The sequence below is a fragment of the Pectinophora gossypiella genome, chromosome Z (assembly GCF_024362695.1).
Source record: "Pectinophora gossypiella chromosome Z, ilPecGoss1.1, whole genome shotgun sequence".
NCBI lineage: Eukaryota > Metazoa > Arthropoda > Insecta > Lepidoptera > Gelechiidae > Pectinophora > Pectinophora gossypiella.
This window is the reverse complement of record NC_065433.1, coordinates 18,281,454-18,297,925: the sequence shown is the minus strand read 5'-3', so window position 1 is coordinate 18,297,925 and position 16,472 is coordinate 18,281,454. Positions and strand designations below refer to the sequence as shown.

Sequence of the window (16,472 nt, the reverse complement as noted above, 5' to 3'; positions counted from 1 at the left end):
AGAAAAAATATTTATCATTTTTAATGCGTATAAAATATATTACTGACCCAATAATTTTAATTCATGTACTATAAAACTTATGAATTTATTAATAAGCGCCTTTTCTTGACAGCTCCTAAAAGTAGGTAGGTACTAAGTAGTCATTTATTTTAAAACAATAAAACCATTAGATAGGTACATACAGGACATACCTATACGTACATTATTTTTGCTATCGAACAAAAGATGGCGCTAATGCTGAACCTCAGTGCTGAACGATCACTGTTGACTTGGAAAACGTTGCATTGCGTGCGGTTTCAGAAACAAAGTTTCTTCCCCTTAGTGGTTTGGATACTGGTCATGTTAACCACATTTTTCTGGCTTGCCCTCTACATGACAACTCCCTTCTTTTTAAGAATCTTTTATTACAAAAAGTCCCTCTTCCTACATCTATTTCGGTCCTACTTGCTTCTAATGATCCTCAAATATATAAGTTGTTGGCTACATTTATTCATATAAATAATATTAAATTATAGTTAAATATATGTTTATTTTATGCCTACTGATATGTGTAAGTAAGTACATTGATATTCCTTATTCCTAACCTTATGATCCTTTATTTCAAAATTTCGTTCCTATCCAAATTCCTTTCTCCATAAACGTTTCCTAAGTTTTTATCCTCCACATTCAAATCTATGCAAGTCGCATGACGCCAAAGAAAAAAAATCTTCCTATCTTATTAAATAATAAGATTAGCCAGGTTGCTTTATGTGGTGCATCGTTGTATAATTTTCTGTGCACCGACGGAACCCTTAAGTGAACGAGTCGAGCTCGAAGTTGCCCAGTTGCGCATTTTTATTTTACTTTCTTGATTTAACGTACGATAATTTATTACCTATTAAGACTTGTATTGTACTAATATGTAGTTACTGTTACTACTATCACAGAAGATGGCATGGAAGTGCTGTCAACCGAGTTGAGTACTACCGCTATCGTACCCTCTTGACACTCGAAAAATTTCGGCGTACCTAGCTAAGTTGGTATGAGATACAGTAGGAGACACTTACAGTATATTTTTGCGAATATTGTTGCTGACCAAATTGGTAGGGTGGTATCTAAATAAATAGGTAGGTATAACAATCTTACGAATGATCTACTTAGGTTTGTTATATGTATTTTTAAAATGTTTATTAAGTACATAAAATGTTCGAATCTTATCTAAGGTATTATAATTTTAAACAATAATGTAAGTACTCGCTTTATTGTGCAGAGCAACAAAATATAACCTAAACTTATATGATATTATTTATTTAATCAACTAGCTAATTAACAAATGTACTTAAATGTAAAACACCAATAAAGTCCATCAATAGAAATGGAATAGTTTTTATATAAATATAGAGGTCAGTAATAATAAAAAATAAATTAAAATATTAAATAAGAAAATATTCACAGTCAATAATAAATTGCTCATTTAAGTATTAAGTATTTAAACAATTTTACATACTTAAGTAGGTACTTAAATTCGATTTTAATAATAGTTAAAATGTTCGATTTTTAAACCCCGTGTGTTCGTTCAGACGGGCCTTGTCTCTTATAATGTATTAAAATTAAAGATACGAGTACTTACTAAGTAATCCTAGGAAGGGGAAGGTAGGGTATTTATTTGACTAATGGATGATAGGTATAATATAAAAGTAGTCAAATTCGTGTCCGTAATCCCTTGTGGTTGGTATAAGTAAGATATTATACTTCCATATTATCGTTAGTTGTTGTCTACGATATGCCCGGGTTGATGAGCGGCTTTACCACATTCAGCAGTTGTACACGCTGTAACGGCAGAGATTTTGGTAATGTATGAATTTAAATTACTTAATACATAATATAGGCTAACTTCATGGTGTTCTTGCTACCCTCCACGCAGATGCGTCCAAGATCCGTAATAAAGACGATAGGTAGTGTTTGTTGTCTACGATAACAATCAAACTGTTCATTAAATCCTAAACACATGCTAGAGCCGATATTGGAAATGTGGCGAAACGAATTTGGCTTAAAACTCCGGGTCGGGGGCATCGATCGCATATCCAAATTTTTGAAGTGCCGTTTTTATTTCGCCGAAGACGGTGGCGTCTTCGATCGTAGCGGGCAGTTTGACTTGTTGGGACCTTGCCAACTTGGCGATGGCTCCTCGAAGCGCCTTCCCGGAACGCGTGCGTGGTAGTGCTGGTACGGCCACGGCCTTACGGAACGCGGCGATCGGTCCGATCAAGTGGCGAACTAAAGCGATCAGCTCCCGCGTGACGGTGCTCTCGGCCACAATCTCTTCATCTGTTAAATATCATTAACATATTAACTACTATACTATAGAAGATTTTATCCACATATCAAAGAAAAAACAAACAGTCTACTTACTGTCTTGAGGAGGTCGCATGACATAAAGGCAAAGAGGCACATCGCCCTTAGTTGGGTCAGGTGCCCCGACCACTACGGCGTCGGCTACTCTCGCGTGTTTCAATACTACGTCTTCGAGGGCGGCTGTGGACAGCCTGTGGCCAGCCACGTTGATGACGTCATCGGCTCGAGCCACCACCCACACAGCACTATCTGCACTAATCCACCCAGCATCCTGAGTGTCGTAATAACCCTGAAATAACACCACGCATAAGCAGTTATCAGGCGGGTTCATAGCCGATTAGCGCTAGTCGATAGGGGTCACAGGTGATGAGCAATATTTAGCAATGTAAATAAAAGCTGTCAAATTGTACCTGGGGTCAGGCACCTATTCATTTACGCTATGTACTCGTAATTTCTAAGGTACACCAGTTGGTTTAATGCTGTCAAGTGGTATGCCCAGTAGGTAGTTGGTGCCCTATTTCAGAATCTTTCATTTTTTTTCTCTTGTTATTCTTTCACTGACTTTGTCGACAGTTTCATCTTCAATATTTATGAAACATGACACTATAAGTACTTACCGGATAAGATTCAAAGTAAGTTTTCTTGAAGCGTTCATCAGACAGCCATAATGTGCTGGCGAAACCTGGAGGCAGCGGCAGCTTAGCGACTAGTCTACCAACCTCCCCGGGCTGACACTCGGTCCCGTCTTCGCGGAGTGTTCGCACTATAAAAAATAACATTACCGGTAAAAAAATTACTAAGTAGTAAAAAAATAATAATCAAAGAATCTTTAACATAAAGTGCCATGTACCTAAGTTACGAGATGATGCTCATTGTATAAATAGGACTTTAGTCAAAATAGTGAAATTAGTTAATTCGTCTTCTGCTTCTTATCGTGTGCGTTGTCAGGTAGAATACCAACCTCATCAACCCTGGCGTCAGGGTTATTACTGAGCCGCCAAAGGCCCCTGATATAGCTCATGTAACGACTACATACTTACATCAGTACGTAGTAACCGGGACCAACGCTTAACGTGCCTTCCGAAGCACGGATCATCTTACTTTCGGACAAACAGATAGTTAATTTGTAGAACGATATAAAAAAGAACGTAACGTAGAACGAAGGTTCTCTAACCAGTAGAAAAATAATAAAAATTAGATAAGTACTTAAGTATTTAACTAACTAAAAACAGACGCGGGATAAGCATCGGTACGAAACCGCAAACAAAATCCCGCGATCTGACACGCTTTGTAAGCATGTGGAGTTCAATAAGCGTTTTGTAGAGTGAAATAAATGATCAAAATGAAAAGTGTTACTGTCATATCCTGGCACTGGATAGCCGGCTGAGTGTGGAGGCACCGACTTCACGCCATAACCCAAGCAGGCTGCAGTGATGGCAGATCCAGTCTCCGTCTGCCACCAGTGGTTCAATACAGGCACACCGAATATTCGCTCAGCCCATTGCTACAAAAAAAGGGATTACGAGCAGTCATTATCTACCTATTTGTTTACTTACATATAATATGCGTAACAAAACACATTCATTCTTAATTTATTTTGAAATAAAATACACCAAGTTTTTCAATACTTATGTGAGTAATTAATTATAAATATTCACGCAGATATGATAATGAGTACATTATCATTGAAGGCGGCTTTTATAATATATATTTTTTCAATGAGGGACCCTTCAGGTTGCGTTCCTCAAATATACTTAATATAGATGGCGCTGTAAAGGTTTTCCTTCGTTTAACCTTCTAATTTCATTGATAACAGGCATAATCTATCTATTATCTTTGTTTGTGTGTAAAACTGATGACTACATTGACATCTTGCATTATTATTCTGATCAAAATAAAGCGAAGCAAAATGTGATCCAAATATCAAGCAACAATATTTTTTACTTAAGTATACAGGGTGTTAGTGACATCGTAACGAAAACTTTGAGGGATGATTCAGGCCATATTTCTGAGTTGATATCAAGTGGAATTTTCCGTCGCAAAAGTATGGAACGGAAAATAATTTAAATAAGCTCTAAAATTTTCATGACTTCTCCGACAGGAAATTCCACTTGATATCGACTCAGAATCATGATCCGAATCATCCCCTTCAGTATTCGTTACAGGGTCACTAACACCCATACCTACTTGTATGGCTACTGTATGTACTTGTATGGGGTGTAAGTGTAAGTGACATCGTAACGAATACTGAGAGGGATGATTCAGCTGATTATTCTGAGTTAATATCAAGTGGAATTTTCCATCGCAAAAGTATAGAATTGAAAATAATTTTAAAAAACTAAAAAATAACATGAATTTTGCGACGGAAAATTCTACTTGATATTAACTCAGAATCATGGTCTGAATCATCCCTCTCAGTATTCGTTACGATGTCACTAACACCCTGTATATGCGGCGCTTTTGACGTTACTTACATTGTGTATGTAACGTCAAAAGCGTTGTATTTTTGAATAATTATGTACCCGAGTAGTGAGAAAATAGGTAATTATCACGTTAAATCTCGACAGCGCCATCTATACTATTTTTGGGAAAACGTATCCCGTAAAGTCCCTCATTATCAAAGTAATTATTGTGTAAATTATATTTTCCGGCCAAGTAGTTAATCGCATTGAAATCTGCGGAAAAACTACAATAAGTCACGTCAAAAATAAAAATAATGCAAATTACGTGTCAATTTGAAACGAAATGTTACAAATGTAAATCTCGACTGTAATAAAAATAAAGGACTGAGTGAAAGAGTTAAATATACTTTTTTAAGGATAAGTACCTTAAAAAAGCAAATAATTTCCTCACAACATGTTTACAAAGTTTAAATAAATGCTCCTGGTACGTGTACCAAACGGTTCTTTTCATAGTTTTATTGTTTTAATTTGCAGCCTATTAATTAAGTATCTTCAGCAGTGAAACAAAGGATGACACGGGCCAGGGTTCATAGCCACGCAGTTGAATCTAATTTACATTTGTAACTGGCCGATATAGTACAAGTAGGTACAAAGAACAAAATGTACATAAGTGATGGACGCCTACTATAGTATCGGTATAGTAAACGTGACTGTTTCCGCTAAAATTTTTATTGATAGACATTATATCTTAGGCTACATAGTTACAAACATTGAGCCCGATTTCAATACAAATCGCGACGTTTTACGAGTCTGACACCGTGTATATCCAGGTGATGTGAAGTTGTAGATAGGCGCATAAAGTCTGATGCGTAGTTCCTAATAGGCTGAGCAGAGCCACTGATATAAGAAAACGAGGGGTACTTTAGTTTATACTAATAAAAAGAGTTGTTCCGACTTACCCTAGTGTCTTGATCGCAATGTTCTCCGGCAATGAAGACGGTTTTGAGAGACTTGCCGCAGTATCTCCTGGAGTACTTAGCTGCTGGGTCTACTCGCTTCAGCACGCGGAAGGCGGTGGGGATCGTAAACAACGCGTTGACTCGATGCTGTTCTATGATCCTAGGACAATATACTTCATTTTATTACGCTTCACAGTTACTACTTATACAAGTAAATAACAAGTAGTAAGTAGTTAAGTTTTCATCGTATTTTATAATTTTACTTTACCTCCATTACTTTACCTACTCGTTAGTACATACCTACCCAACTTTACAGAAGGTCGATTGGGATAGAAATATAAGCTTCCACACCAAAATTACATACTTACCTAAAGTATTGGCCGGGATCTGGGGTCCTGTCTGGTTTGCCTTCATACAACACAGAAGTGAGGCCGGCTAGGAGTGGTCCATAGCAGATGTAAGAATGGCCCACGACCCAACCGAGGTCCGATGCGGCCCACCAGACGCCCTTAGTGAGGCCGTACACAGCGTGCATGGACCAACACAGAGTCGCAGCGTGGCCCACTGGGCGCTGCACGCCCTTCGGAGCATCCGTCGTTCCTAAACAATAAATATATTTTTTTTAAAGCAAGCTTTCCGACACTGTTGGTAGTGTTTATGGCTAATGAAAATCGGTCGTTTGCCTATTATTGTTTAACGAAGTTATGAACGCAACAATACCTGCATTTCCAAGTTACGTTTTCGTTCAATCTATTCCACTTTTTCTTTTTATTTAAGTAAGTATGTAATTTAATTACTTACATGAAGCAACTCGGGCTTCTGGCGAACGAGTACTTATTACGAATTACGACTACTTCGAATAGTAAAAAAGAGCTCGAAATATTAGTATGTGATCACAATTATATCAGGTGCTTTCCGTAACTGTATGTAAATTAGTAATTGAATTCAACTATTCAAGAAATAGCGTGTCAATGAACGATTACGTGCATTTATAAGTACCTATATATCTTTATATACTCGTAGGTACGATACAAACTAGTAATAAGTCATAAAAAGTTCCACAAAGAAGTAAAACATGCATGATGAAAAATAACTAATAAAAGGATGATAAATGTAAAAGAATTAGGTAGCTAAGTAATTAATTATAAAGGATCATGGTACTCTTAATGCCCAAGTACTTAGCCAATGCCTTTCGCTAACGTATTTGGGCGATGGACTGATAACCAGCCACTGAATAGCTCAACATATCCTTCCATCTAGTAAGGAATAATCCATCAGGGGTTGTAGTGTAATGACGTGCCAACCCCACCACTTTATGTGTGAGAATCGCTTTGTCTAATGCATAGAATAAGGAATAATACTACGTATTGAACGGCAACTCTCCGCTCCCCACCAGCTTCTGAGCTAGGTTTACCTCACCCCTTCTCGGATATAATTTAGACTTGAATCGTAAGGCGTCAGACGTCATACACACAGATGCGCGTGTACGATATATTTTTTCATTTTTTTTGGCGTGACTTATTGTAGATTTGCCGCAGATGGCATTAACTATTTCGCCGGACAAAATGTACGATACCGTCAGCATGTGGTGTCTGTGTAAAACGAGGTTGATTGTATAAACTGTCCGAGGTGTCTCTAATGTCTACTATGTCTCTCTCTCCAAGTCCGAAGTCCGAAGAGACCATAGTAGGTACTAATTTCAATATAAGTACATAAGTACTTCTATAGTAGACGGGTCATCTAGATCTTACCTGATTTATTAATTAAAGCAACGTCCCTATTTCTATTGTCTCGTAATCGCATAAAGTATTGTTTTCCTGCTATACTTACTTACTGATAATTGTGAAAGTAGGTACCTACTTTTCTGTTCTGTATACATTATTTATACTATTGTAATGGTGCTGATTCCTGTATCATCTAATTTTATTTTAAGTTATAAGTACCTGTGATTTTCGCCCGGACTATTCATTCATTTGGAAATTAACAGTTATCAACCATCTGGTTGAATGAGATGCGGCATGTGCCTTGCAGTGAGGCGTAATACTTACGTTGTTTATAATGTTTTTTTTTTCTACATACCAGAAGTATAAAGGATGTAGAGGGGCTCATTGGCCTCGACCGGCACGCAGGGCACGGGGTCGGCCTGCATGGCCTCCTCCCAGCAGATATCCCGGTCTTTTTCCAGAGGACACTCCAGCACACGCCGCCGTTGGTAGATGATGCAGCTACGCGGCTGGTGCGAGCTCTGGCAGATGGCCTCGTCTAGGATGTCTTTATATCTACGTAAAACGCAACACAAAATTATAAAGAGAACAGAGTAGCTTCAGCAACTGTGCTATCTAACGACAAACAGCCTCAATACCAATCGTAACGTAACGTAACGAACTCCGTGGTCCAGTGGTTGAGCGTTGGACTCACGATCCGGAGGTCCTGAATTCGATTCCCGATGGGGACAAATCACAAAAATTACTTTGTGATAACTAGTTTGGTTAGGAAATTACAGGCTGATCACCTGATTGTCCGAAAGTAAGATGATCCGTGCTTCGGAAGGCACGTTAAGCCTTTGGTCCCGGTTAATACATACCGATGTAAGTAGTCGTTACATAAGCCATGTCAGGGGCCTTTGGCTGCTCAATATATAGTAACCCTGACACCGGGGTTGATGAGGTTGGTACTCCACCTCACAACCTACACGATAGAAGAAGAAGAATGCCAATCGTGCGGCCGCTTCTGCTATCAGAAAAACGCTGTATAACATACAATAGGTTTTTGGGGCCTATTTCCTCACCTCACCTGGATAAGCAAATACTATGGAATTCCATTTGCTTCGAGCCTAATATACTTATCCTGTCTCCTCCACATTGAACAATTGTTGGACGCTGTATAAATCATCTGATAAAGATGTAAATTCATATGATGACTACCAGAACAGCCTCCGTGGTCTAGTGGTTAGAGCGTTAGGCTCACGATCTGTAGGTCCGGGTTCGATTCCCGATGGGGACATTGTCGAAATCACTTTGTGAGACTGTCCTTTGTTTGGTAAAGGACTTTTCAGGCATGAATCACCTGATTGTCCGAAAAAGTAAGATGATTCAGTGCTTCGGAGGGCACGTTAAGCCGTTGGTAACGGCTATTAGCCGTAAAAACACCTCCACCAACCCGCAGTGGAGCAGCGTGTTGGAGTATGCTCCGTACCCCCTCCGGTTGATTGAGGGGAGGCCTGTGCCCAGCAGTGGGACGTATATAGGCAGTTTATGACTACCAGAAGGGTATTTTTTTCTCTACGCGTATATACACGTGATATCCATAAGCACGTGATATACAAATTACGTAAACAAATGAAAGCATTTAACGGCTCAATAATAATAACTAAGTACGATTGATATGCAAGAAATAAAGGCGGGGTTCAAAAGGCCACATCGAAGCAATTCATCTAAAAAAACAATATTGTTTGTTTTTTTCGTTTTTTTTCCCCGAAGGGTAAGGCAAAGGGAACTATGCCCATATAGCCATGTCTTACGTATTTTTTTTCTTGATGAATAATGAAATGATGAAAGGTGATGATGATGAAAACTAAGCCCCCACCCTCGGAGTAGACTCCTACTCCGAACTCCAAACGAATTAACTCAAAAGTCCGCATAAACTTTCGAGTTATGAAGCTGCTTCCTGGCACGAAGCGAAAATAGGCAGATACACTTTGTTCCTTGAATACTCCAATATAATAACACTCGGGAATGTCTTCCGACTAACTTAATGCGAACATTAACCACAAAACACCACTTCGTATTAATTATTTAGATTATTCAATGAAGAAAGCAACTGTCCCGTTCCCGTTTCCCGTCAAAAAGCCCAATATTGTTTGTTTGACATTTGTTTGCATTGCGCACTAACTTTTATATGTACAAATGTCAAATAGCAATATTGCTTTTTAGATAAGTCATTCGATGTGATAAGTAATCTCTTATTGGTCTGTGAAAAGGACATCGCCGACAAGTAGGAATTCTACAGTTTTTCGATAGAAGATATAATTACTATAATACTTAGTCGATATAATTCATGTTATTAGGATCACACCTATCGACATCCTCCTGAAGAACATCTAATAGTGTTGAATATTAGGAAGATAAGTAATTCCCTTTTATGTTCCTAACAGCTGCAGCGGGCGAGACGCATAGGAAATGAAGCCACGTTTTTAATTTCCGTCTTCAGAGCTTGTTGAAAGAAAGAACCTTTAATAAGCGTATGATTTGTATGTTGTAAGTGACCTCCCACACTAGCGTCTTTCGAGCGTCGTTCGGGTGAGAGCCTTCAGCGCTCCCCATTTGTCCGGCCAAGTAGTTAATGCCATCTGCGGCAAATCTACAATAAGTCACGTCAAAAAAAAAATCCGCTCGAAAGACACTAGTTGGGGGGGTCTCTAAGTATACGTTTGTATGTGCAATAGAGTTTGTTTGCAGTATGTGTTAACTATTACCTGACGATTTTATTGGGTTCCACGCCGCAGCTGGCAGCAATGATCACAGTAGGTTCCGCATGCTCAATCCTGGTACGCAACTCACGCGCAGCAAATCCTACACACAGAATAAAGTACTTATTTCGTACTAATTTTACATGCGTTATTTACTTACTAATAATGAAATTGAAAATTCAAAGAAAATATTCTAGGTAAGTAAGGGTATCTACAAAAAAAATATCAATGATAAACGAAGTAAGAGGTATTTTTTTCAAAAGTATTTTTATTATATTCCACAAAATAGTTGTTACATAATCTCTAATTGGTGAAGGTTTTGGCGGGAAGAAGAGACGAATGGTGATTACTCCACCGACAAGAGCGCAGCTCTTAATTAAAGAGACAGAGAATCTCTAATTAAGGATTTCGTTCCTGTCTCCTTATACTTACCTCCAAAAACAACGGAATGGATAGCACCAATCCTGTTAGTGGCTAGCATGGCTATGATGGCTTCCGGGATCAGAGGCATGTAGATCAGCACCCGGGAGCCCCGAGTCACCCCTAGGGACGCCAACTTGCCCGCCAGCCGGGATACCTGGTTTGTTAAGACATATTGTAATCTACAATAAAGATAGGAAAATGACACTTCGGTGAGTGTGCGCAGGAACTTCACGAGTTAATTTCACTCACTCCATTCCATCTGCAGACAACTAGACATCAGCAGGCATTTCATCCTTATGTGCACCAATCCGTACAAAACGTTTTGCCTCTGTGGTCGTCTTTTTTCCAACTTGTTATAATCTGGGAGTCTTCAAGGCTAGAGTGAATAGGATTTGCTAGGTAAGGCGTGATCTACCATAGACTACATCGTCACTTACCATCAGGTGAATTTGTGGTCAAACGCGAGCCTATTTTATTTAAAAAAATAACATAATAATGACAATAATCAAAAGGAAGTAACTCTGTCTGTCTGTTAACTTTTCAGGGTTCAACCGCTGAAATTTGGTGTAGGTAGTTTGAGACCCAGGGAAAAAAATAGGATAGTTTTTATCCCGTAATTTACCCCATAACAGGATGAAAAGTGGAAAAAAAAACAAATTCCTCCACCAACTCCGCATTGAAGCTGATGGAGAATGTTTCGTACCCCTGATTGAATGAGCGGAGGCTTGTGTCCAATTTTTTTTTAGGGTTGTGTCCAATTTTTTTTTAGGGTTGTGTCCAATTTTTTTTTATAGCTGTGGGACATAAAAGACTGTTTATTCTTATGATATCAATTTAGGGTGTCTGTACCTGATGTTTGAGCTCTGTGTAGGTGATCCTGCGGACAGTGTCTGTGAGTGGCGAGTCGTGAACCAACGCGACGTTGTCCCCGCGCCCAGCTGCCACGTGGCGGTCCACAGCATTGTGGCATACCGACACCTCCCCGCCGACCCACCTTCGACAAACAGAAAACTAAGTCAAGCCTCTTATGCATACAAGATCACCCTCATTTTCTTTTGGGATGGGCAGTGAGGCTCCAAGTTGCTACGATCAAAAACAGAATAAAAAAAACGTAATATGGCGCGTGGCATGCTAATCCAAGCAGGTTTGTCTCGAGGCCTATTTATATTTTATTATAAATTATAAATTACCTATTCATACTTAAATATTTTTTAAATAATGTAAAATGTCCGGAGCTTAAACTAGGAAACACTGTAAGTAGATAACCTGCTACCTTCAGACAAAAGATATTTTATTCATAATGGTGAGATGAAATTAATGAAGACGTAGTCAGCCCACAAATCTAGTATCTACCTACAGCTGAAATTATGAGTATGTAATAAGGTAGATTATATGCCTACACACTATACCTAGGTAAGTACCTCATTATCTCCCTAGCATTATTCGGTTTTTAACTGGGTCCGCTTACCTAACCTGAAGATTTGATAGGTCCGGTTTTTTACAGAAGCGACTGTCTGTCTGACCTTTCAACCCACGAAGGGAAAACCAGCACAATAGAGGTTAGATCACATACCTCCGAAAATGCATTTCTCGGGAATGCGGGTTTCCTCACGATGTTTTCCTTCACCGTTGAGCACGTTTATGATCCAAACATGAATTGACTGTGCTGGATACGAACCTGCGACCTCAAAGTGAGAGGCAGGCGTTCTACCAACTGGGCTACCACGGCTCTTATACTACACCTACCAATGTAATGTTAATTCGTTTATAACAACTTCACGTATAGCGTCTGAGAAAGGACGATGCCAACGCAACGACAATAAAAATTCAAAAGTCGGTTCCAATATTGACCCCTGAGGACGACGACGCGGATGCCTAACTAGCGAACTAAATAATGTTCCCCGGTCAATGAACGAGTATTTTAGTCAACGTATGTCACGCACGAGTATAGGTATTAGTGAATAGGTAAGCCCGCAGACCAGAGGTCATAACAAAATCTATTTAGTAGGTACTTACTGTCTAACCGAACGATATCCATTCGATCGATGTCTGGGACTTCGTAATGATTGTACTTAACTTAAAAATTGGGACATAAAAAAATCGTTACGATACTTTAGTGACTTAATCAGACTGTGAGTGTGTACCTACTTTTGGTGCGGTAGTATAATAATAGACAAAAAAGCGATGTGTTTTTAAAACTTATACGCCATTGAAAATTTACAGAATACTCATTAATTAGTATTTATTTATTAACCTTCTAAGGCCGAGACACACACACACACACACACAATGGATTTGATATGTACTTTAGAAGGCCTGTGCCCAGCAGTGGGAGGACGTATAAGCCTGTTTATGTTAAGTACTTATGTTTAAATGTGCCATCTCCATCAAAAGTATTTTTTCAAGACCTGTTGAGGCAGACGCTGCAATTGGGTAATTTCCTAGGTCAAAGATAAATTATGAAATTCTGATTACTAAATAAAGACAGACCTTAAGTTGACAAAACACTCTTTCTTTTATCTAAGTATTTAACTTAAGTACTTATGAATTTTACATAAGTACATACATACATTTACATAAACTCTCGCCCGTAATCCCTAATGGGATGGGCAGAGCCACAAGGAATCAAAGAATGAATGAATTTTAATAAAGAAAAAAGTAATAATAAATGACGTTTTTTGTCACGTTTTTCTATGGTTGCTTGTTCATACAAATTCCATAGTATCTAATTTCGTCTTTTGACGTTTAGTTAAAACTAACTGATTTGATTAGTTGGAAGAATAATATCGCTCAGCAAGTAATTACCTACCTAGATATACCGCTGTTTATAATTAATCGTGATATTAAAATAAGTTATTACATAAAATAAAGTTTGTACCACTTACCTATCTTAAGACGACGTCCTTCGAAGTGTATGTACCTATTATTCCTTAGAATAGAAAATTTGGAAAATAATAAGTATGACGCTTAGGCAAACGATAAAATCCTTCGCATTGGCAAGAAATCTCATCAATTTTATATTTTACACATATCGGTACATTTAAAAAAGTATTACGTCAGGTTATGAAAGTGTAATTGATAGAAAAGTAAAACGTTCGAAGCAACCCAGAGTTCCAGAACTTTCGAAAAGAACACATCTTAGAATTTTGATGTGTTGAATGGCCCCAGTGAATAAAATGGAATTGAGAAACACTAGAAAGACGAAAAGAATTCGATGTGTTCAATGTCCTAAAGAAACTGATCAAAAATGAATTTTGGAATGCCATTATATTAATGCAGGTTACATTTTTGGTTGTGTTTTTATAATTATAATACTTACCATTTAGTAAAAGGCGGGTTGGAGTTATCCAGGACACGATCCCAGGTTTTTGTCCACTCCAGTTCATTGGCGACTTCCGCCCAGAAGCCTTCGGGATCATTTATAGACCGCTTGTACGCCTCCTGACTTTCCGGGGTCAGTCCGCTCTCCCCTAAAGGAAAATTTAATAGAAATTCAACTATGGTAACAAAAGAAAACCATTTAACCGGGTTTCCAACATATTTTTTATTTATACAGTCGTCAGCTGAAAATAAAAAAGCGTGGGTAGGTTTCTCATGAACCAAGGCGCTATACCTACAACAAGCTATCCCATGGTGCTTTACTAAAATTGTAGTAAGTACCTACCTAAAGTTGTTGAGCTAGCATTGATAATTCAGGGTGTATTATTACGTCAAACACTACTATATAGCTTTCTGGTGCATAATATTTTACATACATACATAAACAGCCTACGTTATATACGTCCCACTGCTGGGCACAGGCCTCCCCTAAATCAACCGGAGAGGGTATGGAGCATACTCCACCACGCTGCTCCAATGCGGGTTGGTGGAGGTGTTTTTACGGTTAATAGCCGGGACCAACGGCTTAACGTGCCCTCCGAAGCACGGAATCATCTTACTTTTTCGGACAATCAGGTGATTCAAGCCTGAAAAGTCCTTTACCAAACAAAGGACAGTCCCACAAAGTGATTTCGACAATGTCCCCATCAGGAATCGAACCCGGACCTCCAGATCGTGAGCCTAACGCTCTAACCACTAGACCACGGAGGCTGTTAGTTATTTTACATTTATTCAATTATCTGCTGTACTTACTGAAATATAGTCATCGCGAGCCAGTCGTACTCGGCAATTCTGAGGCCCTTATCCCGCTCTAAGCGGGGTTGGCAAAATATGTTTCCATTCATCTCTCAGTAAGTACTCATACACAATATATCCTTTTTCAAACAATCCATCTACACTTTCTTAGGACGTACCCGAGCCCCTATCCCTATATGGGATCCATTCACATCCCTGACTGTCGTAGTCGATGTTATACCTAAAAGCCGTCGAAGGCATTATAATAATACCCAACACAGTAGACCTGCCACTTCCCAGTAGAACATAAATGGACGATGTTCGTGTAACCTGTCACCGCACGGTTCATCATATCCATCTAAGGACGTAAGTTGTCCTTTACTTATGGCTCTGCCTACCTCTATAGGGAGATTACGGGCATATTTTGTGTAATAAATATAATCTAATTTAAATAACCACAAAAAGAACATGGGTTAATCTGATCGTGATAAAAATAACTTACCATAACTTTCGATATCAACAGCAGACACAAAGGTTTTCTTTTTAAGATCACTTATAGTAGATTCAAATTTGTTTTTGTTAAAACTAGAGCCCAGGTCAGTCTCCTGATACATCTTTATAAGGTTTTATTTTCAATACGAGAACAAAAAAATCTTTCCCCCACAACAAACTTTTTTCTAAACGCCGCTCCCGTTCTGGTATTGGGAAGAAACTGTGCAATGTTGTGTTGGCCCGTAGGTACCACTAGTTGTCATACAATACTTTATATTCCTTGTATAATAATGAGTGACCTGTGAACCTCCTGAATTATTTACAAGTAGAACTGATGAAAAGAGTTTGACGCATTGGTTTTCAAATGTTTTTAGCGACTGCTGCTTGCCACTTAGCTTACTGATGCTTAGATAAGACATAATTTAGAATTTATTTTTATACTTTAGGGTTCCGTTGAGAAATTGAATGATTGCAATTCATTGTTCTATTAAGTTTTTATTATATAAAGTAAGTACCACATATGCAAAGCGAAAGTTTTTACTTAATTGTATATCCGGAAACGGGTCACTTGTATGTATAATGAGTGACTTTTGTCATATGCTACTTTAAATTACAATGTGGACCTTTTGGCCCAAAATCAGTCTTGAACAATTTCCTTGTGTGCTCTGTGAATTTTCAGGCAATAGTGGTGAAATACTCGTAGATGGCCATTAGACGTTTAATAGCGAGTTATATATAAGCTAATAAGTACCCAGTTGAGTATTCTGCGATCAAGCAAAACGCTCTTGTTACATTCGTTAAATAAAAACGTTAAAAGTAAAGATAAGTGACTTGCTGTGTGATCTATCAGTGGCCTGTTACAAAAGAATTGGTGTTCATTACGTAGCTAATATGAAATTGCCAAACATTTGTGATCACACACTCCGCAATGTACATCAAATTGTTTTTGTAATTTACAATTGTAAGTTTTATGAAACAGTTGTATTAATGTATATTTTAATGTTGTAAATGTATATGTGTGTCGTAGATTTTACCTAAATAAACTTTTTTATTATTATTATTATTATTTTTTTTAAACAGGCCCCTGGAGGGTGACCAAGTAATTCATCTAAAAAAGCAATATTGCAATTTGACATTTGCACATATAAAAGTAAGTGCGCAATGCAAACAAATGTCAAATAGCAATATTGCTTTTTTTAGATGAATTGCTTCGGTGTGGCGTTTTTAAACCCCTGATCACAAAAGGGCATTTCTACGGAAGGGTCTATTTTTTCTCAATTC

At 38.3% G+C, this 16,472-nt stretch overlaps 1 protein-coding gene across 1 annotated transcript; it reads right to left on the bottom strand.

Annotated features, from left to right (window-relative positions):
• Positions 1 to 59: 59 nt before the first annotated feature.
• LOC126380453 (acyl-CoA synthetase short-chain family member 3, mitochondrial) lies at positions 60 to 15,422 on the bottom strand. The gene is made up of 12 exons (XM_050029879.1): positions 15,202 to 15,422; positions 13,906 to 14,056; positions 11,436 to 11,580; positions 10,596 to 10,740; positions 10,170 to 10,266; positions 7,775 to 7,974; positions 6,064 to 6,295; positions 5,696 to 5,855; positions 3,691 to 3,838; positions 2,952 to 3,097; positions 2,392 to 2,623; positions 60 to 2,307 (listed from the first exon to the last, which is right to left on the bottom strand). Exons 1-12 carry the CDS (start codon positions 15,311 to 15,313, stop codon positions 2,030 to 2,032), a joined length of 2,046 nt encoding a protein of 681 aa, XP_049885836.1. The 5' UTR covers positions 15,314 to 15,422; the 3' UTR covers positions 60 to 2,029.
• Between the last annotated feature and the right edge of the window lie 1,050 nt (positions 15,423 to 16,472).

Coding starts and splice junctions, on each gene's coding strand:
- LOC126380453 (XM_050029879.1), bottom strand. CDS start 15,313: ATGTATCAGGAGACTGACCTGGGCTCTAGTTTTAACAAAAACAAATTT. Junction 11,581..13,905: donor AACCCGCCTTTTACTAAATG/GTAAGTATTATA, acceptor TGTTTGTCGAAG/GTGGGTCGGCGGGGAGGTGT. Junction 3,839..5,695: donor ATTGCGATCAAGACACTAGG/GTAAGTCGGAAC, acceptor CTTTTTTTGTAG/CAATGGGCTGAGCGAATATT.